Here is a 24,965-nt window from a genome sequence, read left to right as displayed (position 1 = left end):
TTTGGGAATAAAAATAGGACATGGTACCTGATTTTCTACAAATTAACACTAAATTGAAACAAGTTGTTCATTTGTAACTTTTTCAAATAGCCAGGAGGCTGCATTTTACTTGGATCAAAGCCATAAAACAAGTCATTCTTTAAGAAAATTTATTCGTTCCTCTATTGTAGAAATAGGAAAATGGTAGTTTGTGCAAAACACACATTTATGAAGTGAATTCTCATACCACATCCTTTTCAACACAGACTTCTTGTAACATTATCCAGCCAGCATGGAGACAGACTTCTACTCTGCTTTGGCCTTCATAGCTGCTGCTTCCTCTCTCAGACGAGCTTTCCTTTCCAAGTTCAAGCTTGTTAAGGACTCATTTCTTTTGACAGCCTGGAGAAACAAATTTGAATGAGTAACTATTTGTGCTGGGTTGAAGAAGATGTCATTGCTTTGCACTGAGTACAGCAGATTAACTAGGGTAGTATAGGTATGAAGTGGTCTGCTGCTTGGACATGGCACAGTAGTGTCCTGTTACTTCTTTTTTATATACATAAATTTTTTATTAGGATATATTTGTTACATGGGGAGGGATTAATAGTGACAATTCTGATTAGACATATTGTACATTAGTTACATTGTCCCCATTGTCTCTCTACCTCCTCCTCCTCCCTGCCCCATTTAAAGCAATTAAGAGAGGTTTCTTAGTTGTTTCATATAGGTATATGAAGTCCACCTACCATATATGGTCACCTTAATCTCTCCTTCATTCACCCTTCCCCCTACTAGTACCCCCAACTTACCCTGTACCTATTTTACAGTCCTGTTTTTCACTATTAATATTTAAGTTGATGTTCAAAGGGCTGTCTCAAGGTATGCCTACTGTGGGATACTTTATTTTGGTCCGTTCAACCCCTTCCTGTTACTTCTTAAGATGCTTCAGAGGTACAATAGCCCATCCAAGCAGAGAGAAGTGCATATATCTCCTTTCTCTTCCTTTGTGGCCTCTTCTCTCAATACTTAGCTTTTCTTCCCTCACTTTTTCTTGTTTTTCCCCTTCTCTCTCTTTTATATTAAATACCTTATTTCCATTTATATCATTTTTTCTCCTTTCACTTTTCTTTTTGCTACCATCTCCTTCCCCAACTCATGGGCATATTTTCATACCCTTTTAGCTCCTTCCTTTTACCAAAAACATTGGGAATCCCAGACTTCACCAAAATACTATAACTAATGACTTCCAGCACTATCCATACTACAACTCCACCCTTTGAGAGAAAGAGCAGTGGGGAAGGAACCCATCCCATTCCTTGCTTCCCACCACATAAACTAAAATTTTTATGTAGCCTGCATAAATGGATCAGTTTCAAAATTTTTATTTCAAGTAAGCAAAACTGGCACCCAAACAGTCTGGTATTTTCTTCTGTTTCTTACGTAAAGAGTTGGGTGTGAGGAAGAGAATAGGAATAGGATGTTGATGGTGAGTACAAAACACACAATGGCTAATTTTTCTGAACTGCATTCCACAGAAAATAATTATTACAATTTTATGATACAGAACAGGAGAGAGCCTCTCCAAAGCACATAGCATATACCCCTGGATGATGGAGAAGAGAACCCAGGGGAGTTATTTACTTCTGGAGTGTTTAAACTCAGCAAGTATATTCAACTATACAAAAGCAATGCTATCCACATAGTTCTGAAGATTTCAAATTGAGAACTATGCATGAAAGAGGCATAGGAAAAACTGAAGTAGAACAAGATAAGAATTTCCAAGAGAACTTCACCCAGGTCAGCACACTTGCCCCTTTGTACTCCTATGAGGCCAACCTAAAATGGTCAGTCTTTCCATGTAACTGCAAGGCTCTAAAGAGAGTCAAAAGTTCATTTGCTTTTACTTTGGAGCTGCTGGACATAAGGAAATCAGTTAATCAGTGTGTAGAAGACTCTTTAATATCTGATAATAGTTAAAAGACATTTCTTTCTATGTAGAAGCTATGACACAAAGACCAGGTATTAAAGTATGTCTAGTGCTGAGTGTAAAAGTAACTTTTAATAACAAGACAGTATAGTACGAGGTTTGGTAACATACAAAACTGGGTCTAAGTTTTTATCTCACCACTTAATAGCTATGTGAGTTTGGGAAACACTACTGAACATCTCTAAGCTTCAGGTTCCTCCTTTATAAAATGTGGAAATAATAGAACCTATCTCTCAGGTTCTTTGGGTTATTATAGTGAGTAAATGAGTTTAACATTCTCTGCTACTAAATGGGAGCAATTCTGTTACCTCAATTAAACAGGTCTAGGTTCAAATTGTGGCTCTGTCATTAGGGACATGTGTGGCGTTGGGTAAGTTTTCTAAGCTATAGTTTCCTCACCTGTAAATGAGCCACTAATATCTCAACAGTGCTGCTGTGAAGTTCAAATGAGATAACAGTTTGCAAAGTATCTGTAACGCAGTAAGTGCCCAATTAATGACAGCGATCAAATATAATCTGTATCAACACAAAGATTTCTGGATTTACATTGCTATGTCCAACTTAGGAAGTACAGTCCTTAGACATAAGCCCCACTTTGGCTGAGCTTCAAATAAAGAATCATTGCCCAGCACAGTGGTACACATCTATAATCTCAGCACTTGAGAGGCAGAGTCAGAAGGATCATAAGTTGGAGGCTAGCAGGGGCTATACAGTGAGTTCAAGGCTAGCTTGGGCTACAAAGTGAGACCCTGTCTCAAAAAACCACCAGGTCCCGATGGTTCATACCTGTAATCCTAGCTACTTGGGAGGCAAAGATCAGCAGGATTGCAGTTTGAAGCCAGTCTGGGCAAATAGTTATTAAGACCCAAAATATCAAAAAAGAGCTGGTGGACTGGCTCAAGTGGTAGAGCACTGCCTAGCAAGCATAAGGTACTGAGTTCAAACAAAAAACCCAAGGCAAAAAAAAAAAAAGAACAGTGACAAGAATGCTCACCATGTTTAAAGTAGCTAATAATGAGGATAAATAAGACCAGGGGTTATTAAAATATGACAGTATTTCTTGTTTCATATTATTTATCACCTGTGATTACACTTTTTTCTTTTACATAAAACTAATTAGTCCTTCACCATGTCAAAATCAGGCTTTGCTATTCATGATATCTCAGGGTTATGCCTACTGTGTCTTATTTTGTTTCCTGTCATTTCTCATGTAGAAAGTTGCTCTTCTCAGACAGTAAGGGTCAATCCGTGCTTTCTTCCACATGCTTTGTGGAGAGCATACAGAGAGACAGGGTTGGTCCCTAGCCTTAGCCTTACCTGCTTGCCCTCAATAACCATCAGGATGCATCCTATCACTGTCAGGGCAATCATTACATAGCTGATCTTCACGCGGACCTTGTTCTTCGCAGCATCAAGCATCTCAAACCTAATAATACAATGGGTCATGAGACAAGGTATTAACTTTCTCTTTCTGAATTTGCAGCAGGATAAAAAGCTCTATGTACCACACTCAGAAGTGTAGTGGTAGGGCTGACAGAGTGGCTCAAGCAGTACAGCCCAGTAAGCATGAGGCCCTGAGTTCAAATTCCAGTATCACCAAAACCAAAAGTGTAGTGGTATCTATAAATAGAGAGAAGGCAGGACCTCATAGCACTTTGGGGAGGATGGGTCGTGTTCACAAATCATTTTATTTATATGTAAGAGACTACAAAATTAAAGTACAGAAGAAGTAAGAAAATAGAGCCAGGAACAAAGATTTAAAAAAAAAAAAGAAAGGCCTATTAATTTACACTTGCTATGGTGGGCCCCAATTTTGGTTCTTGGGTTTCTAGCACCCAATGTAAAGTAAAACCAGTAGCTACTTCTCCCCTGGAGTTCTTAAGATATTAGGTAACACAATGATTTCTGAAGAATGCCCTAACAATAAGCACTGCTATGAGCTTCTTAAATTTCAAAACAACGCTCAATTCAGAAAGAAAAGAAACATGGGAGAGAGTCAAAAAATGTGTTCTATATAACTCAGCATTGTTTTTGAGACAGTCTTGCTATGTAGACTAGGCTGCCCTCAAATTCATGATCCTCCTGCCTCAGCCTTCCAAATGCTGGGATTACAGGCATGTACGTCACCATGCCAGTTTGCTCTGTCTTGAACCAAGAATAGATCTGAGAATACCTGAACCAGTAGGAAGGTCCTTTAAGCAGTGGCCCCTTAATGTTAGTCTTTTAACTAATGTTTTGCTGAAACTGAGTGACAGTGAACTTATGTTTGTGCCCGTTGGCAAGTGCCAAGTATAGCTCTTCTAACCTGTCTACTGAATATAGACCCATGTGCCTTAATAGAAAGTTGAGGTTGTATCATCATTCTTAGGTGAAAGCAAAGCTTAACATGCAAGAGTAAAGAGAAGGCCTTGGTGATTCTGTAGGTAAACAGTGGATTGTGATTCTATTACTGCAATGCCTGGCAAAGCTGCAGGGCATGCATGGGGAGTCTTACTGGAGGCCAAGATAAAGAAGTTTTGCCTTCTCAGTAGAGGTATACATAGGAAGTGACTATCTCTAGAAGATGGGATGGAGTGCTTCTTACTTTTTCCAGATATCTAACATATTAAGCATGTTTGAAAATCAGCAGGGGAACATCATTGAAAGTGTGAAAGGAGGCATAGGCCCTGGGGTGCTGCAGGTGGACAGGGCCCCCCGAAATCATACAACCATACCATGTGATTTACGACTTGGGACTCGGGGAGCAATGTGGATGTGATTCTCCTGGCACTAAAGCTGGGCCTGCAGGGTGGTAGGAACCAGGCCAACCTCTAAAGCCAATGAATTGCACAATTAAGAGCATCTGAGACCCCACCAAGCACAAACTACCCATTGTGACAGTATTTTATGTGGCCTGGTATTTCCAACTGAAGTGTGATGATTCTTATGAAGAGCAATACAGTTTACGTTTAAGGGAACATTTAAAAAGTATTTAAAATACATTTAAAGAAAGCCATGACTTTGCCATTCAGCCAACAAGGAGCAATAAGAATGGGCAGTTAAGCAGGGCTGCTTAGAAAAACCAATACAAGGATAAATGGTTGCCTAGGCCCAAAGAAGAGCCTTTCAGGATGACCCACCAGGACCAAAATACTGAGGGGATCTTGGAACCAACTATAAGACAGAGTAGGTAAGTTCCATAGCAGAAAGTTTATTCAGTATCAGTCAGGGCCCTGGGCATATACTAGCTTGTTTTCTACTGTAATATTCAGAAGAAATTAGGGCATGGATGAGAACATGATGCCACTATTATTTCTTATATGCTCTTACTTCAAGAGAACACACTGTCACCTAAGCTAACAAGGACTAGGACTTTCCTGCTGAAATACTTCTAGTGAAAATAATGTTCTATCTAATTTGACTGGCAGAAGGAAAGGGCTCTTTCAAATATATCATAAACAGAAAGTATACACTATCAACCTATCTAGAAAAAATGTTCTGAATAAACTAAAATGTATTTCATGACTTGAAACCACAGCCAGAAGGCCCAATTAGTTTCTTACTAAAAGGGAACTCCCAGAATCATTGTCCAAAGTCCCTCTCTCTAAGTAGGATGATGTACACAGGGGAGACTTTCTACTTCTCAAAATTCCTCCTGGCCAAGATCCAACCAGAGTCTTTAGCATGAGGCTGGAACACTGTTTCCTACGGGGATAACACCCCAACCCCAGAGGACATTTGGCTATCTGTTTGTCACCACTGAGGGAGTACTGCTTCCATCTAGAGGGTAGAGACCAGCAATGCTGCTAAACATCCTCTAATACATAGGACAATCCCCAAAGCAAAGAACAGTGCAGCCCAAAATGTCAATAGTGCAGAGGTTGAGAAACCCTGGGTTGGAGAGGCCAGTACCCATCATTTACAAACTCTAAAAAAGTCAAGATCCTAACCAAAGCCAGGTTTAAGGAAGTTGGTAACAGGAGGCACTTTTTCCTAAATCTCAGAATGAGAATGTGTTGGTGCATTAGTCAGCTTTCCATCACTTTAACAAATGCCTAACATAATCTATTTACAAATAGAAAAGGGTGACCAGGAGTAGGGGGTGTGCACTTATAATCCCAGCACAAGGGAGAAAAAAATTAAAAAAAAAATTTTTTTAGGGGGGCAGAAATGACCCAAGCCTTGTATGCACATATGAATAATAAAATTAAAAAAAAAAAAAGAATTCAACAGTGAAGCCATCCTTTAACAAGTTATCTATTAATAAATTATTGCAACTAAAAAAAAAAAAATTTTTGTTTTGGAGGTTTCAGACTACAGTAGATTGACCACATTGACTTGGAACAGAGGTGGCAGCATATGGGGGAACAAAGCCACTCACCTCATGGCCAGAAAGTAAAAGAGAGGAAGAGGAGACCCAGCCCTAAAGGACCTGAAGACCTCACAGTTGGCCCCCCCTCTTAAAAGTTCCTGCCACTTCCCAATGGTATCACCGTAGGAACCAAACACCTTCTAACACATGGACCTGTGGAGGGACATTTAAGATCCAAACTATAGCAGTTGCACTGAAATACTTTTATGCCCAAAGTTGAATCTTGACTAGATTTTATAGAACACAGTTATTATCACTGGCACCTAATTGGCATACCCAGATTTTTTTTTTAAGTGAACATCATTGTTTAGTCACATTTCTATGGCTATGAGATGAATCAAACATCAACAGACTTGAGAATACCTGGCAGCTAATATGTCACTATTTAACACACTACTGGTAAGAGAAAGGGTTTCCAGTTGTTTTTGTGCTGGGCTTGTCAAAGATGAAACATTTAGAGAAGTAAAAAATGTTTCCAAATTTGGTTGAAAGGTTTTAAATGGAACTTGGAGGTACATTGCTTTTCCCTTAAAACAGACTGGTGAGAAATGAAAGTGGTTTACAACCCTAACTTCAGCACTCACGAGACAGTCTCTGGGATTTCATCTTCCTTTTTGAAGCGCCCTGACCATATCAGGATCTTCTTCTCCCAATCCGTGGGTTTGTGTAATGGTACTCTGTGACTGTAAGTGCCTGTGAGAAAAACCAGACAAGGCATCTTACTTGAGATATAACTTTCAAATTTAGCAAGAGAAAAATGTTTGTACTGCTACTCATTAAACAGAAAAATTGAGAAACTTTAAGCTAGCAAGAGCTTTATCTGAATGGAATATCTCAGGATGCCTCATTTTTCAAATGAGAATTCAAAATTCCATGAGAACTAAGGTAAAATAAAAGCACTATTTCCCAATTAAGCCCTAACCACTGATAAGTGAAAGAACACCATGAGCAAAGATAATGAAGGTTAAATTAAGAAGGGATAAACTCAGAAGGGATAGTGAGAAGTTTGCTTAACTCAGTAGAATAAGAAAAAGGTTCTAAGGTACAACTAGTCTGAAAAGACCTTGAACATGAAGCTAAGGAATTGATTTGGGAACTGTATTATCGTCTTTTGTGTGTGTGTGTGTGTGTGTGTGTGTGTGTGTGTGTGTGTGTGTGTGACTGGGGTTTGAACTTCCGGCTTCATGTGTTTGTTTGTGTGGTATTATCGTCTTGTGTGTGTGTGTGTGTGTGACTGGGGTTTGAACTTCTGGCTTCATGTGTTTGTTTGTGTGGCAGAGCTACAATATAAGAATGAGGTAGTATGTTCTGAACCAAAGTTGGAGCAGAGGGAAAAGAGGACAGATGACTGAAAAAATTTAGAGACAAAAGACAAAAAAAGAAGTAATCACAAAGAACCTCAAACTGGAGGACTAAGACAGTAGTAGTACTGTTAGCCAAAACAGCATGGAAAGAACCAGTCAGGCAAAGAGCACAAATGCTATTTCAGATTTGCTAATCTAAATGGGATTTATAACATCAGTGAAAAAAAAATTAATGTCAAGAGTAGAGACAAACATCTGTGCAAAAATTGAGTCAGTGAAGATACTAAAAGAAAAGCAGAAGATCAAATGCTGAGCTGTGAAGTGTAACCCAAGAAAGCAGACAGGACAAAGAGGCAGCAGAAGAAAATGGAGCATGTCCAAGAGGTAGATGAACAGGAAAAGTACCAAACCAAAGACAACAGGGAAATCTAGCAGTTTTCTCCCAACTTAGTAATGAAACCTACTCAGGTGGCATAAATTCCATTTAGACTCAACAAATCTGTCAAAGACTGAAGACAAGGAAAAAAAAAAAAGAGAGGGAATCGAAGAATGTTGGGGTTAGAAGGGACTTTAGATAATCTCAACCCTATTTTCATTCCCTCCCTACATCTCTCTAACAGAAAGGCCATCTCCTTGCCTGTTACCTACATGTCACATTCATACCCATCACCATATTTTGCTTTCACCCAATTAAAAGACAACAGCAAAAGGAATGGAAAAGTCACCAAGAGAACAATACAAAAAGAACCAATGACGAGAAAAGACATTTATGAATATAGAAATAGTGTTGCTACAGTCTTATCTTTTAATCTTTCCAGCACTTGACACAATTCTCTTTATAATTCTAAAAATTTTTACATAAAAATTTTTGCTACTCCTAGCATTTTATAAATATGATTTTTACTCTATTGGATATATCCTGGAAGTGAAATACCAGGTCAAAAAGTATAAATATTTTTTAAGATTTTTTTGGTTTGTTGAGACAGGAGCTATACAGCCCAGACTGGCCTTGAACTTGTGCTCCTCCTCCCTCAGTCTCCTGAGCACTGGAATTACCTGGCTTATGTTCTTGAAAAATATTCTTTAGGAACAATTCCTTCCCATTAACTAAGAACTGTGTGGCACAAGTATATTTCCAAGAAGAACCAACAGAGACTGGGACTCTAGTTTATATATTATATCTTTCTCATAGCGGTGCCAGTGACAAGGGTTTGGGAATATGGACTAGATATGTCTAAAGTCAATTACTAAGTCAGAGCTTAGCCCTAACCAGGGCTATTTTATCCAAAACAGTTTCTTGATTTGGCTTCATCTTTGGATTGACTTAAGATAGTTTCTAGACCACTATTTACTTTGGCGCATCTAGTTTCCTACAAAATGTTCTAGCCAAGAAGCTCCTCAGAGGAGAAATGGCAAACGAAGAAAATGCAGAAGTGATTGTTCATGTGAGCACAACCAGTATGTACAACAGGGGAGGCCTGAGCTACAGACTGGGTGTGATGTAAGAACACCTGTGACTACCTCTCTTAGCTTCTTTTGATTCCAAGTTTTCCTACTCTTTGGGAGCCACCTACTGCATAAAACCAATAAAACAAAAACTTACTGGTTGGAGCTTTGGGACTTTCCTGTGGTTTTGTGCAAAAGTCATTTCTTGTCTTCAAAACAGAGCTTCTGGTAAACCTTAGAGGGGAGGAAGCATTTCTTTCATATAACCTAAAACAATTTCCTAGAAAAGAGATAAATGTTTCAGAGTGAGAAAATTTGATGTTTATTCAAGATGAGAAATGCTGTAAGTTACACACATAAAAACGAGTTCATTTAGAAAGTTAATATACTATACCATATGCAAGATATAAAACCTGTAGGATAGGTTAAGTATTTAAGGTGCTATGCTTGGTGCTGTTTTAAAATATAAATGCTTTGCTGATTAGGAAGTTAGAAATTTACAACATAAAAATTTCAACAACTGTAAATTTTATATAAGTACTTTTCATGTATGTCTTATGCCAATAATGACCCTGGTACCAATATGTATTATGACATCTAGGCTGCTTAAAGATTAATGAACCCTCAGGTCACCAAGTATATTTATATTTCTATATAAATATATAAGTCTTACTATACTTATTATAGTTTAATATATTGCTTAAATTTAAGCTATATATATATGTATATGTATATAGTTTATTCCTAAATTTTAAATTCAAAGCACATATAGAGTATTACAAACCCCCATGTACTTATCACCCTGTTTTAACAATTATCAAAATCTGGACAATAAATATTATTTTACTTAATCTAACTACTCTCACCACCTACTGGACTATTGTAACAAAATTCCAAACATTTTAGTTCTTCCATAAATATCTCATCTTCAAATAACCTTTCAAAACCTTACCCAGAATGCCATTAATATAATTTAAAATATTTCCTTATTATCAGCACAATAATTATGATCAAGCCATATTAAATTTCCCAAGTGCACTCATGTATTTTTATAGTTGGTTTATTCTAACTAAATGCATACATTAGATATGGTTGATGTTTTCTTTTTTTCGGTTTTTTTTTTTTTTTGGTACTCGGGTTTGAACTCAGGGCCTCACACTTGCTAGGTAGCACTCTACCACTTGACCCACTCCACCAGCTGATGCTTCCTTTCTTTTTAAAAATTTTGTCATTTATTTGTTTTAAAAAAAACTGGGCTCCTTAGTCCTACAGTTTCATTTTAGATTTTGCTGATTGCATACCCATGGTATATATATTCTTCTAACTCCTCTATTTCTTGGAAACAGCATTTCAAGGCTTAGTAAGATTTAAGTTAGAAAGCTGGGCACAAGGGCACATGCCTGTAATCCTAGCATTTGGGAGGCTGATATAGGAGGGTCACACGTATGAGGCCAGTCTGGGCTACACAGCAAGATCCAGTCTCAAAAAAGACTCAAATAGTAACAATTCTCTCAGGTGGGAGTATTGGGGAGTCCCAAATCCATTCTTCCTCCTTCAGACTCTGCTTCTTAGATAGTATAGGCTGTTGGTTGTCAAGGCTACTGTGAAGTGAGAGGGGGAGTGGGAATAAAGCAAGTTAAAACTATTCAAGAGTCATTTGTTTTTACCACAGTTCAGTCATTTTTCATGAATAAATGCAATGCTCTTCATATCATTGTAAACTTCTATTTTCTACAGTTCAGAAAAGGCTAATATTTGACAATTTTGTTAGTGTTCTCACTTCATAATCCTAACCATGACATACCAGAAATCAGAACCTCTATTTTTGTAAAGATTGGTGATTAACTGCAGTGTGATTTCTTTCATAAAAGGCCTCACTCATTTCCGTTTTCTAGGTCTGTGGTCACAGAATGCCTTGCCTCAGTCTTGGTAACCACAACATAAGTGCCCCATAGGGGCAGCAGGTTTACACTGTATCAAAGAGATAAATTACAATTGCTCTCAACTTGTTTCCTGATTTTAAATGTGATAATGCAATATTCATTGCACCAGGGCTGATTTCAGGGTTAAAAGGGAAAACAAACATGGGAACATTTGTCAAGATGCTTGAAACAGCTGGCACTCTCAGTGTTCAGTTCAATTTCTAACAGTACTTACAACCCTAATTTTCAAAAACACTTCCAGACTGCTTTTCAATTTTATCCCAAAAGTGGTCGAAACTTCTGACAAGAAATTATGCAGGGTGAGGGCATGAGAAAAGTCTATGAAAGTCTTCAGTAGTTTTTTACAGTTCTCCAAATTCAGATGATTCTCAACCCTTAGTATATATCAGAGTCAGCTGCATGCTTGTTACCCATCTCCAGTTTCTAAATAAACAGTTTTGGGGTAGATATAGGGAATTTGCATTTTTAACAAGTTTGTACTAGATGAGGCTATTGCTGGTTTATGACAATGCTTTGAGAATTGAGTCCCACCCCAACTCCCCAAATTGTGGTAAAACAGACAAAACATATTTGAACTCAGGGCTTCACACTTGCAAAGCAGGTGCTCTACCACTTAAGCCATGCCAACAGACCTTAACTACTTGTAAGTGTGCAGTTCAGAGTTATTGAGTACATTTACATTATTGTCCAACCATTGCTAACATCCACCTCTAGGACGTTTTCATCTTCCCCAGAAAATCTCTGGTTTAGTGTAACCTTTGAGAACCCATCTCACACCATGCTGTCCCATTCCTCCTCTATGGCAGGCACTTAGACAGGAGCAAGGTTAACTGCCAGCTAGCTAGAAGGACTCTGCTCTTTAAACAGAGACAGAATCAATAATTGTTTCCTTAGATAGCTGCCCTTTTCCAACAGAGGCAATTTGGGGAAATAGAACAGAACAGAGGCTATTAGGAGAACAGAAGACAAACTGCCTCTATGCTCAGCTTGGGTAAGAATAATAAAGCAAAAAAAATGTTGACATGTAATTTACTCACTCTCAGTCACATGAATGCATACTGGAGATATTTATTCATCCATTCAACAAATAACTGAATACATATTATGTGCTAGCCATTGCTTTAGGTGATATACAGAACAGATTATGTGTGTATATGTGTGTGTAAAATGAAGGAGGACATGATATATTTGTGTGTTTGGAGTGTGTGTGTCTATGTGTGAAATTTTAGGGTAGCCAGGGAAAAATCCTCTTTGAGAATGTAATTTTTGAAGGAAGTGAGGGAGCTAGCTTTATAGCTATCTGGTAGAACAATGTTCCAAACAGAAAGAACAGCAAATGCCTTAAAGTGGTTCTAGGGATCACAAAGAGGCCAGTGAGACTGGAAAGGAGTAAATAATGGTTAGAGAAGTAGAATCAGAGTTCACAAAGGTAACTAACTGGGGCAGAGATGGGGGTAGGGACTAGAAGACATGAGAGGTTTACCTAGATGGGAAAATATTTCTCAACTTTTTCTTACTCCAAGTTCATGCTATATGCCAGTAACTTTTACCTCCCTAAATTATAAACGCAAGTTAAAAACACACAAATGTGACATAATTTTACACATTAGATATAACAGACCAATGTAAAAATAATTTAAAATTTTATCTCTAAAAGAAAGATCACTTGATGTGATCTTTGTTTTTGAAATTATAGCAACAAGATGAAAGAATAAAAAAGCATTAGTTTCATTAAGACATTCCTTTTCTATCTCAAACAGATAGAACATATTGCTCTAGACATCTAAGACAAAAATTTTCCATTCTCTGGTGGATCACAATTAATAACATACAAACCAAAAGAAAAACATCCCTTTAACCCTCTGGCTGCACTTGCAACCTTTTCCCTGGCTGACCAGTTCTGCATCCCCAGAGCCCTAGCAGGAAGTCAGGATGAAGCCTCACAGCTGTCTATAAGGCTCTCACTGGCAAATGGCTGGTTACTTTTAAGAGTAGAGGTTCTCAAACTTTAGTGTCTATCAGAATCACCTAGAGGACTTATGTCAGTGTTTCTCATTGCATAGGTATGGGCAAAGCCTGAGGATGTGCATTTCTAACCATGTCCCAGGTGATTCTGATACTGTTTGCCTAGAGACTCACAATTTGAAAAACAGTGCCATCCAAATATTATTGCTAGATGGTGGCTACAGTGGGTCAGCCAGGATGAAGCTGGATCAAGCACTGGTTCCTTTCCATAAAAGTCCTTTCCAACCCTAGGCAGTGGGTTCAGGGAGGGGGAATTCTTTTTATCTCAGACTATTTTGAGATTCTCCTAGAGATAACCAACCACAATGCAACCTGGGGCATGACAAATCTCTGGGAATCAGTGATGATAAATGAAGGTTTAGTGAATGCCAAAGGACAAAAGATCCTTTTACAAGATTATCTGATTTAGTACTTTTTGACCTGTTGTCAAGATTGTCAGCTGTGTTGCAAATTATCTGTTGCTAGCTATGAATTTTGCCAATATTTACTTTAAAAAAATCAGCATTTGTTAAAACTCATAAAAGGTACACAGAGCTTTAAAATACACAAATTTTAAAGTATCAACCAAGATGCTGTGTAATACTACTTCTATTTCCTAGTCCTATCTACTGGGAGGGCCTAGAATCAGTAACACCTTAATATCAGTGAGCACACCCAGTCCCAAATCTTGGTTTCTAACTACCATTCTCCAGTAAAAGGAACCAGGGCCCTGTAAAAAGAAATGACTGATCTATACTGAGACAGAGAAAATATAGGAAGAACCTGGAATATCTCTTAGTGCCAGAAAGTAAGGAAGTGTTTGAAAAACAAAAGATAGGGGGGCATATAAAGAGACACAGGGACTGATCTTAAAGAATCTAAACTAGAATCATTTGAGAAACAAAATAATATAGTAATAGAGTATAATTCAACATATGAAATACGAGTCCATACTAATATAAATAACATGATAAATTAATAAACGGGGAGAAGGAATAAATTTTTCCTGTAGAAAAATTCCAAATGTATGTAGATCTTCCTCCCTCCTGGACTCAACAGTGATTGCTCCCAAACACTAGAGTACAGAAAGGTAAAACACAGTAACTTTACCAGGGAGAAACAGACTGATTGAGATTAAAATCACCAGTCATAAGTCATGTGGATGTCATGCACATTTAGTGTGAAGTGATGAGAACAGCACTTTACTCCCAGCTAGTTATTCTCCAAAACCCATAACCCTAGTCTGATAATGAGAAAATATCAAGCAAACCCAAATGGAGGGACATTTTATAAAATATCTAACCAGTATTATTCTAAACTATCAAGGTCATGAAAATAAAAGAATTATGAAGCTACCAGAACAGATTAAGGAAGCATGACAACTAAATGCAAATGTATTATCTTGATTTGGATCCTAGAACAGAAAATGGACATCCCTGGAATAACTTGTGAGAACTGAATAAAATCTGTACTTTAATTAGTAATGTACCAATGTTAATTTTCTTAATTTTGACAAATGTATCAGGGTTATGTGAGATTTTAACATTAGGGGAAACTGGATGGAGGGATATACAGAACTCTATTATTTATGCAACTGCTCTGTAAATTAAAATTATTGCATAATTTTTTTTTTGGCAGCACTGGAGTTTGAACACAGGGCCTCACGCTTGCTAGGTAGGTGCTCTTACTGCTCAACCCACTCTACCTGCTAAAAATATTTTTTAAAACATGGGTACTTGTGTATTAATTATCTTATTGTTTTTACCTTATACATATTTTAAATATTTGGTATTAATATTTAACATGAAAAAATTACAGAGAATTTGATGTTATCTCTATAAAAATATTGCTTTCACTCACTTGTACTCCAATATAACACAGTAAGGGGAGAGGAAAACAGAACTACAGCATAGTAGGAAATATGCCCAATTCAGGGTATGAAAAGGATGTACAGGCAAAAGTCACCTAAGTAGTGTACTTTGATGGAAATGAGATGAGAAAATTACACATAATGGTATATATTTCATCACATTCTAAGCCCTTGCTATTCTCAAGTGTGGTCATTATCACCTAGGAGGTTGTTAGAAATTCAGACTCTAAGTTCCCACCCAATACCTATACAATGTGAATCTGCATTTTAAAGAGAGATCCAGGTGACTCATATGAATATTAAATTTTGAGATGCAAGTAGACAACCACATTCATTCAATGGTTGCTGAGTACTTACTGTGTGCCAGCCACATGGAGAGCAGTGGCACGTGCTCTCAAGTCTACAACAGTGCATGCAGCCTCAGCTAAAAGCTTCACAGAGATACAGATTCACAAAGCCCACTCCAAGCAGTCAGGGTCTTCGAGGCTGGGGCTTAGAAATCTATTTTTATATACTTTCCAGATCCTAAAGTTTGAGAATCACTGCTCTAGAAAAGTAAATTTCAAGCTCCGCATATTGGAATCTTGGAAAAAAACAAAACAACAAAAACCTTCAGTGCCAGGTTCAACCCAGATAGATTAGATTCCAATTTCTGAGAGGACTCTGGCAATAACAGTTTCCAGAACATTCCCCAATGATTCTAATGTGTTGCCACATTTGAGAAAGTTCCTCTTCAACACAAACATTTGTAGTTCTTGCTGAACATAGGCTCTGTGAGAGACCAAAGTACATCTGCAAAGCTTAATGCCTTTATCTCTGTCTGGGTTCAAAATCCCCTTTCCAACAGCTAATTCACTAGGAAGTGAATTATTTATCACTAACTTCCACTTATCAATAATTAATTAATTAAATTAATTAAATAATTAATTCATTATTAGACATTTAGAATTCCTGTGGAGTACATTAAAATATACCTGCTTTCAGATTTTATAGAGCATGCTGTCTCTGTCTGTCTGTCTTTCTCTTGATAATACCTCAGGGTGTTATGCTTGCTAGGCAAGTGCTCTACCAGGCCCATAGCCTGAGTCTCTAACACACTACTCGGTGCTTGGTGACATGTAGTGTGAACTGTCCTGCAGTTGTCATACCCCCTCCATGCCCCTTGGAAAAAAAGACTTTATTTCCTATCCCTCTTCCATAGTGTCTGACTGACCTCTGACTGTCCCACAATGTATGGCCACAGCCCAGAGCAGAACCTACCACACTGGTGTAAGTGTTTGCTCAACCACCTCATCTCCTTTTCCTAATGTTCCAGGCCAGTGGCTACTATGACCTTGGCCAGGAGAACCTGTTTCTGGAACAAGTGTTCCCTTCCCATGTCCCATGGAAAGCTGTCTTCATTTATGTGAATAACTAGGTGCTTCTCATGTTAGCCCACAAATGCTTACTTAATCCTTTTCAAGTTGAAGAACGGTTAAGCACTGTAATATTTGCTGTGACAAGAAAGAACAAGTCTGAGGAAGGAACTTTGGTTTGTTTTGTTGATCAGAGCCATTTTAAAGTCTCCAAAGGAAAAAGTTGGATGTATGGTTGTTCTGAGGGTATCCAAGACCCTACACACATATTAATCAACACTGTATTTTGTAATTATGATAAAATCACTTATAAAATTTTATAACTGCTCAGTATAGCTAGTAGGAGAATAATTATGTTATGTCAATTATGTTATTTACTTATTTATTTTTGGTGGGACTGGGGTTTGAACTCAGGCACTTGCAAAGCAGGAGCTTTACTACCTGAGCCATACCTCCAGTCCATTTTGCTCTGATTATTTTGGAGATGGGGTCTTTCGAACAATTTGCCCAGGCTGGCCTCGAACTTCCATCTTCTGATCTCACCCTCCCAAGTAGGTAGGATTATAGGCGTGAGCTACCAGCACCTGGCAGCAATTATCCTATTTTTGGACGTTGGAACTCTTGTTCCCACCCAGAGCTCACTTAGAATGCTACTGATTCAATTTTCACATTAGAAGCAAAGTGGGGCTGCCCTGAAAGCTTTTTACAACAAAACAAACCAACCTGAAATATTAACTTGTTCTGAGCGTTTTCATGATCAGATCTAAATGGCTTAACATTTCAAATCTGCAGCTATTCTGAAAAGGGACGGATTTTTCCTGGCTTCAAACACTGACCTGCCCCATTCTTGTAGGATCTGCCTGCCACACTATAAATGCTCACAATCCTAACTGCCATGTTAATGTTCTGGGGCTCCAAATCTAAATGAAGGTACTGGCAGCTCTTTTGATTGTGAGGATTATGGCCATTTGTGCTACTCCACAATGACAAACCTTTTGTCTGCCACACCCCAAAAAAGGCTCCTTGAACAGGAGAGCAGTCTTGAGCAGGGCAATAACAAAAACAGTAGTATTTCAGGAAGACAAATCTTGAGCACAGAAAATAGGCCAAGTTTGAGATGAAGGCAGAATAGGGTAAAGGAGATAAGAGTGGAAAGACCTGAATATGGAACGTTCCTTTAAGGTGGTATCACAACACTGCAGTTTAAAAGGGTGCTTTAAAGGAAGTAGGATAAACCATGGGATGTGAAAAGTTATAGTAGGAAAAATGAGCAAGACAGATTGACACTGAGTTTTGTAGGTTGGCTGCACCCTGATCTTTATTTGTAACACTGTTTCTATGAGGAAAAAAAAAAACTTTAAGTTCAAAAAACAGATTTATAAATAAACTTTTGGCCAGTTTTTAAGTTGGGAGGGTGGGGGAGAGAAAGGGGAAACTTACACCAAAAAATTTTTTTTTATAATTCTACTAGTATCTGGTGGTCAAACTACAGTCAGATAGGGCCACTCCATGGTGATTTTTTTTCCTTCCATCAACCTCCAGCCCACTCCCAACAGTGGTTATTTGAAACTCTAGGCCTTAGCTGTTGACGCAAAGTTTGTGAAAGAAAAAGGTTTTTTACCTCCATCTATTCTCTCATTCTTCCCTGCAGGCTCAAAAGAACACGAGTTCTCGTTTATTCTCAACTGGTAAGCCCTTCCATCCTCTCCTGAAGGCCACTGTAGCAAACAATCAGAACCTTTAGTTCCTTACTGTCTTTTTCCTGCCAAATGTCATTCATTGCCCAGTCTTAAAAACAATACAACAAAAACCCAGCCCTTAAATTATAAAAGTAACTCTTGCTTGTTACAGAAAGTTTAGCATCTAAAAAAGATTCAGTGAAGCTGGGCACCAGTGAGAACTGCTTGTGATCCTGGCTATGTGGGAGGCTGAGATCAGGAGGATCAAGGTTAGAGGCTAGCCTGGGCAAATGTTAGTTCTAGAGAACCTCCCACGTCCAAATATAACCAAAGCAAAATGAACTAGAGGTGTGGCTCACGCTGTAGTGTACCTGCTTTGCAAGTGTGAAGCCCTGAGTTCAAACCCCAGTCCCACCAAAAAAAGAAAAAAGGTAGAAAATAAAAGCACTCAGAATCACAAACCCCAAGAACAATTTAGTGTATACATTTTCCATAATCAGATAATATGATGTCTTGCTTATGACACAAATATATCCTCAGAGATTAATTAAAAATACTTTTGATAGCTACTTAACATACAACACATGGATATAACCTAAATTTAATCATTCATTACACTTGGGTTTGTTTCCAGTTTTCTACATAAGTTTTTTTTTTTTTTTGCCGGGGGAGAATGGGGTTTACTCTGTTGCCCAGGCTGGTCTTGAACTCCTAGATACAAATAATTTTCCTGCCTCTCCCAGGTAGGTGGGGTTTCTTTCACATAAATCTTTGATGGTATTTCTGATTATTTTCTTAGAACAAAATCCTGGCAGTGGAGGATTAAAGAGCTGGACCCCCTTTAAGATTCTTAGTAGCAAATTGCTTTTCAGAAAGGCTAAACCAATTTATACTTCTAATAGCTGCAAGAACCCCTATCTCATTACATTTGGTAATACCGAGTGCCAACCATCTTGGACAGAACAGTCACTTGTTTTCAACAGGTCCTATAAATAAAATATTAATCCTCCTGTCATTAGTCAAATGATTGACTAAGTGGCATGTAACTTACTATCTCCATTTCACTATCCGCTTTATCTCAATACAGTGTTTCTTCCCCAAAGCATTCACTAAAATTGCTCTAACATTTGTGATCCCTTTGGAGTCACCTGAATAATATTAGATTCTCATCATTAGCCTATTTTACTCTATCTTCCCATCTTTGACTTTACTGTTTTCATCCTTCTGTACTCAGCCCCTCCTTACATTATATACCACATTCTCTTACTTCAGCTCCAGTCTCTATGGTATATCTTTTTTGATGTCTTCTTTGCCACTTTCTATTATTTATTCTATGTCAGCCCTCCAAGGTTCAGTCCTTGCCACTATTCTGTGCTACTCTGTAAGGACTCCTCCAACCTGTGTTAATAATCAGCTCTATGCTGATGGCTCCCACATTTTTACCTCTCCTGTTTCCTCAGGTCTTTGACTGAAGTCCCATTATCACCTGTGACTCAACAATGCCTACAACACAGTAATACATCTTCTCTGCCCAACTATACACATAAATCTTTAATGGTATTCCTGATTATTTTCCCAACTGTCTTATTTCTGACAATGGGGTAACACTTCTGCCATCCTCCACACTCAAAATACTCATCTTTTAAGTCCTATCCTAAATTATCCAATGTCTCCAAACTCATATTAATTTCTTCAAGACACTTCATACATTCATTCCTTTTTTACCATTTCTACCATCATCTCACACAGGTTGCAACAATTCATCTTGTATGTAGTTGTAATTTTCCAAAAATGTTTCTTTGATGACTTCTGCATTAGACTTTTCCCCCAAATCCCTCTGATTCAAACTCCTCATAAGGCCACACTTTTTCTCCGATTACCTCCTGGATTTAAATCCAAAGTAATCCAAGATTCTCCTTGTTGCCATTTCTCCCTCACACTTCTCCAGACTCATGACGCTAATGTCCTGTTCCTAATGTCACTCCATCCTACAGGACTTCTTTCTCTAAATTCTTTTTTTGTTTGTTTGAATTCAGGGCTTCGCATTTGAGCCACACCTCCAGTCCATTTTGCTCTGGTTATTTTGGAGATGGAGTCTCTCAAACTTTCTGCCTGGACTGATCTTGAAACTCAATCCTCCTGATCTCAGCCTCTCAAGTAGCAGGATTACAGGTGTGAGCCACTGGCACCTCTAAATTCTTGAAACTTGGGAGGGGGCTAGAGGAAGAAACCCTAATTTACAGTGTTTGCCAATGACCCTCATCATAGGAAATTTCAAGACACCAATGCAACATCACCAGCTGAAGTGAGGAGATATGCACAATGTCAGCAGGAACCAGCCCAAGAACACGGCAGCACTTACAATCTGTTCTCTAATGTAGGACTTAAAACATACTATTTTTATACAGGCTCTCTATGTTCATCATATAGGTTGATTTATCCATTGCCCTAGGAAGTGGAGTGGTTCATTCATTTCAGAGCTTTCACAGTGTACAGGGCAAACAGTATGTGCTCAAGAATAACCTGTTGGCAAGACTCAGAGGAGTGAGAAGCAAAATCAAAGATGAGAGTGATAAAAACGGGTGTGTCATATTTAGGCTCGGTTAGCGAACAAACAAAAAGACCAATGAAGGAGCAGAATGTGGTGCCCTACCTTTGTATCTTTGTACCTGTGTGACCTTTAACAAGTCAATTCCTTTATTAGGTCTTAAGTTTCCTCATCTTTAAAAATGAAGGGACTAAACCACATAACTTCTGAGATACTTTTTGACTTTAATGCTCTGAGGTATGGTTAAACTGACAAGGAGCAGCCCACAGTCTCCTGCATTGACAATATTAATGAAAACAGGGCTGGCAGCATGGCTCAACTGGTAGAGGGCCTGCCTAGCAAGCACAAAGCCCAGAGTTCAACCTGCCAGTACCGCCAACAATTATAATAATAATGAAAATAATATTTCATTTAATAAAATCTGAAAGTCAATGGAGTTTAGGGCAACAAAACTTTTCTAAAGCTGTGAAGAAACATGCTGGCAAGGCCACTCCATTCTTTTGACTGAATAATCACATCCAAAGATACAGTGTCCTTAAAGCTGTATCTACTTTATTCTACTTTGAGGAGAAAGAAGGTATGAACACTCAACATATCTGCTAACTCTAAGATATTTCCTAGTGTCCCTCCAAAAAAAAAAAAGTGTGTACTATGCGAGTGTGCATTGCCTATCTACTATGAACTAGAGTGCTGACGATTTAGTAAAAATAAAGCTTTGTCTGTACATAACCCACAGGAGTGTCAGTCAGTTGGCATTTGATTTCTAATTATCTGTAGCAGTGCTTTTTAACTGAAAAGAACGTCTCAGAGTAACAGGTGCAAGCTATGGACCCTCTCTCTTAGATACCTGGCATGGTGACTCACACCTGTAATCCTAGCTACTCTAGAGGCAGAGTCCTGGCAAAAAGTTTGTGAGACCACCCCCCCCATCTCAACCAATAAAAGCTGGGCATGGTGGTGTGTGTCTGATCTGTCATCCCAATTATCAGGGATGACATAAATTTGAGGATCATGGTTCAGGCCAGTTCAGACATGAATGCAAAACTCTATTTGAAAAATAACTAGAGGGGAAGAGGGGGGAGAAATGACCCAAACATTGTATGCACATATGAGTAAAAGAAAAAATAAAAAAGAAAGAAAAAGAACTAGAGCAAAAAGGGCTGGAGGCATGGCTCAAGTGGAGGAGTGCCTGCCCAGCAAGTTGAAAGCCCTGAGTACAAACCTCAGTACTGCCAAAAAAAAAAAAGCTCATAAAAATCTGAATATAATTTCAGAGGTTTAAATCTCCACATCTGACCTATATCTACAACTACATCTACAAAACAATAAACAAATTCAAACTCATAAAAACCTACATTCTTCTCTAACTGAAGCAATTAAAAGTACAGGTCCAGAAGGACAGTGGTGGCTCATGCCTGTAATCCTAGCTACCTGGGAGGCTGAAACCAGGAGGATGGCGGTTTGAGGCCAGCCCAGGCAAATAGTTCTTGAGATTCCATCTCCAAAATAACCAGAACAAAAATGGGCTGAAGGTGTGGCTCAACTGGTAGAATCTCTGCTTTGCCAGGAGGAAGCCCTAAGTTCAAACCTCAGTCCCACCAAAAAAAAAAAAAAAAAAAAGTATAGGTTCACTGCATAAATGGTTGGGTATCTGAAGTTTCATTCAGCTAGAGTACCTTATTCCAAATAATAGTCTGGATAAATAAAGTTATGCATAGATTATCTATTTGATCTACCATTCTCTGGGTTAAGATTGCTTATTAAGTCAGTCCTCTTTCTTGAAAATGCTTGCATATGAACATTTACTTCCATTTCCCAAATAAATCTACATTTCTTCACTCTTCAATTTCACATTAATGAGACCCAATCGGGAATGAAACATATCCCAATGATCAGCTTCAACAACAGCAAAGAGCACAAATCCCAGAAGTAGAAAGTACTGCCTTTTCTGGCAAAGTGACATGGACAAGTCATTTAACCCTCTGACTTAGGTTTCTTTATTTATAAGAAGGAGAGGGATACAACTTCCTTAAGAAGGCTACTGTGAGAAATTAATCAAATAAAATAAAATATACAAAAGTGCTTAGCTATAAAACAGGCAAAAGTAACACAAATCACTTGAAGTTGCTCACAAAACACTAGACATTCACAGATCATTTGGAAGAAGTTGCTCATATAAGTCCTTAGTGTGCTATTAAATTTTTTCTATCTGAAATAAATAAGCTGTCAAAATTACAAAGAATTTGTAATTAACCAAGAGCCCAACAGTGAGGTTCTAAAACATCAGAAATCTGCAAAGAGGCTTTGGGATTTCCATGATGCATAAGTATACTCTCAAGGCAACAGGAGTAACAACTCCCTCAGTCTAAATTTTAAACGTGCTCACAAGTCCCTTTTGTTTTTTAACAGACTAATGATTCCTTCACTTGCCCTGTTGAAAAGCTTTGTATGTAACAGGATATTCTCAAAAGATTTTAGGTGAATTAATGAAAACTGGCAAAAATCAAATGAAAACAGTAACTATCAGTGCTTCTCTTTTTCTTATTTAGCCGAAGGAGGGTGTCTGCCTTTAAAGTAAGTAATTAATACTCTCCAGTTGAGACATGTTTTCCAGTCTAAGCTGAGCATGTAAAACATAGCTTTTTTTATTTTTGGCTATCAAAATGATGAAATTATTAGATATTCACTATGTTTTGCAGCGATTCATTTACATCTACAGTGCATATCTGCATTATTTCAATACCCAAGTCTGGACTATTTTTCCTTTAAAAACTAAACCACAGCCCGGCGCCAGTGGCTCACGTCTCTAATCCTAGCTACTCAGGAGGCAGAGATCAGAAGGATGAGGTTCAGGGTTGTATTGTGGTACGGAAGCTTGAACTCAGGGCTCACGCTTGCTTGCTAGGCAGGTGTTCTACCACTTGAGCCACTCTGCTAGCCCACTACCCGGCTTTTTAATAATTTGATACCCATAGAACAAAAGATTGTTTTCTCTCATCAAAGCTCATAAAGGTGACCAAAAGAATAAATTGCCCTGGCACCTACAAAAGTCCAGATGAAAGCACTCTGGTTTTTCAACCCGTACTATGCCAAGGCGTCCCCAAAAAGGAGAATTAAGCTCTCACTATCTATCCATCTCACAAATATCTGCTTCGAAAACAAGCTACACACCCTGCATTTACATAACACCTTCTTCCAAGAAATCTGAAGCACTGAATTGTAGAATTGTTTAAAAGTAACGTATCCCCCGTTTTTTAGAAAAAAATTACTGGTACTCTGTGAGACTTTAAAACCCTTGCCTAATTGGACAATTAAATGGTGGGAAGCCCCACACCCAGGGGCTTCTGAGAGCAGGGATAGATTCTTGAGATCGGGGGCAGACTATTATGTAACGGATGGGGAAAGTTGGGGTGGAAAGCAGAATGAAGTTACAGAGATAGGAGGTGCATTAAGGACTGTGTTTTGGGGGATCTGGGGATGGAGTGGAGGGAAGTGAGGCAGCAAGGACCCTTTAAGCTGATGGGAGCTGGGTGGATGGACAGCCAGGTGAGAAGGTACCGGCCATCTGTAAGCAGCTGCTCACTCAACCCTTATTCCCTCCCACGGCTGCCACTAAGGGAGAAGGGCTCCGAATCCCTTGAGGGAAGTGCGTAGAGAGCCCCGATCAACTACTGGGTCTGGCAGACCGCAGGATTTCCCCACCCCCAGCGGCTCGGCGGGCTGCCCTCCCTCCCCCAGCCAGCCCTGCGTCTCACCCGCCACCAGGCGCAGGCCGCGGAAGCTGCCCATGGCCGCCTACTCCAACGATCTCTGCCTATTTCTGGTCGCGGGGCAGCGGTGGCGCTGGTGCGCTCAATGTCACCCCGCGCCGGTGTAGGAAGGACTAGGGCTGCACCGACAGGCGGAGCGTGGGGGCGGGGCCAGCACGGAGTGCTCGACGCGCGGGGCATGGGGGACGTGCGCGACGCGCCGAAGACGCGGGCTACGTGCCCGGCCCCGCCCCCCGGGCGCGGCGTCCAAAGCAGTGCTTTGGGCGTGCTTGGATGGAGTAGGGTATCGAGAGGATTTGCCGTAATACAGAAGAAAAATTAGAAAAAGCGTGTGACTTTTATGAACTGCAAACTCCCTAAATAGACGACCTAGAAAAACCAGTAACTCCACATACTGTTCTTCCGATGTTTCCAAGGAATTTATGCTTTTATCAAAAACACACACTCGGGTCCCAGTGCCCAGGAGACCCGTGTTTTGTTGGGTTTTGGAGCATCTTTCAAGCCAATCTTAGCAACTAAGATGTTTTCCATTTAATAACTTTTTTTTAAAGAACGTTTAATCATTCTCACCACTTAACCCACTCACCGCCAGAAATGCTTTTTTGGCTTTTGACGCTTAGTGGTCTCAAAATCCTCAATGAACAAGGTCCCCTCCAGACAGAGGGTGGACGCTAGAGTGGGAAAGATCAGAAAAGGCTCACTTTCCTAGATTTCGAACGACTGGGT

The 24,965-nt window shown here is 39.0% G+C and overlaps 1 protein-coding gene across 1 annotated transcript; it reads right to left on the bottom strand.

Annotated features, from left to right (window-relative positions):
* Nucleotides 1–135: 135 nt before the first annotated feature.
* On the bottom strand, nt 136–24,381 carry Fam162a (family with sequence similarity 162 member A). The gene is made up of 5 exons (XM_020167998.2): nt 24,225–24,381; nt 9,228–9,350; nt 6,905–7,013; nt 3,287–3,395; nt 136–381 (listed from the first exon to the last, which is right to left on the bottom strand). Exons 1-5 carry the CDS (start codon nt 24,256–24,258, stop codon nt 286–288), a joined length of 471 nt encoding a protein of 156 aa, XP_020023587.1. The 5' UTR covers nt 24,259–24,381; the 3' UTR covers nt 136–285.
* Between the last annotated feature and the right edge of the window lie 584 nt (nt 24,382–24,965).

The sequence above is a fragment of the Castor canadensis genome, chromosome 5, assembly GCF_047511655.1.
Source record: "Castor canadensis chromosome 5, mCasCan1.hap1v2, whole genome shotgun sequence".
NCBI classification, from domain to species: Eukaryota; Metazoa; Chordata; class Mammalia; order Rodentia; family Castoridae; genus Castor; species Castor canadensis.
The sequence above is the reverse complement of the archived record's forward strand: the minus strand, read 5'-3'. Positions and strand labels throughout refer to the sequence as shown.

Bases quoted from the DNA above. Each gene is read 5' to 3' on its own strand.
- Fam162a (XM_020167998.2), bottom strand. From the start codon at position 24,258: ATGGGCAGCTTCCGCGGCCTGCGCCTGGTGGCGG. The intron at 7,014-9,227 runs GTAAGTTTTTGT...TTTTTCTCACAG, and splicing joins AAGTCCCAAAGCTCCAACCA to GCACTTACAGTCACAGAGTA. The intron at 3,396-6,904 runs GTGAGTGCTGAA...TTGTATTATTAG, and splicing joins GAAATCCCAGAGACTGTCTC to GTTTGAGATGCTTGATGCTG.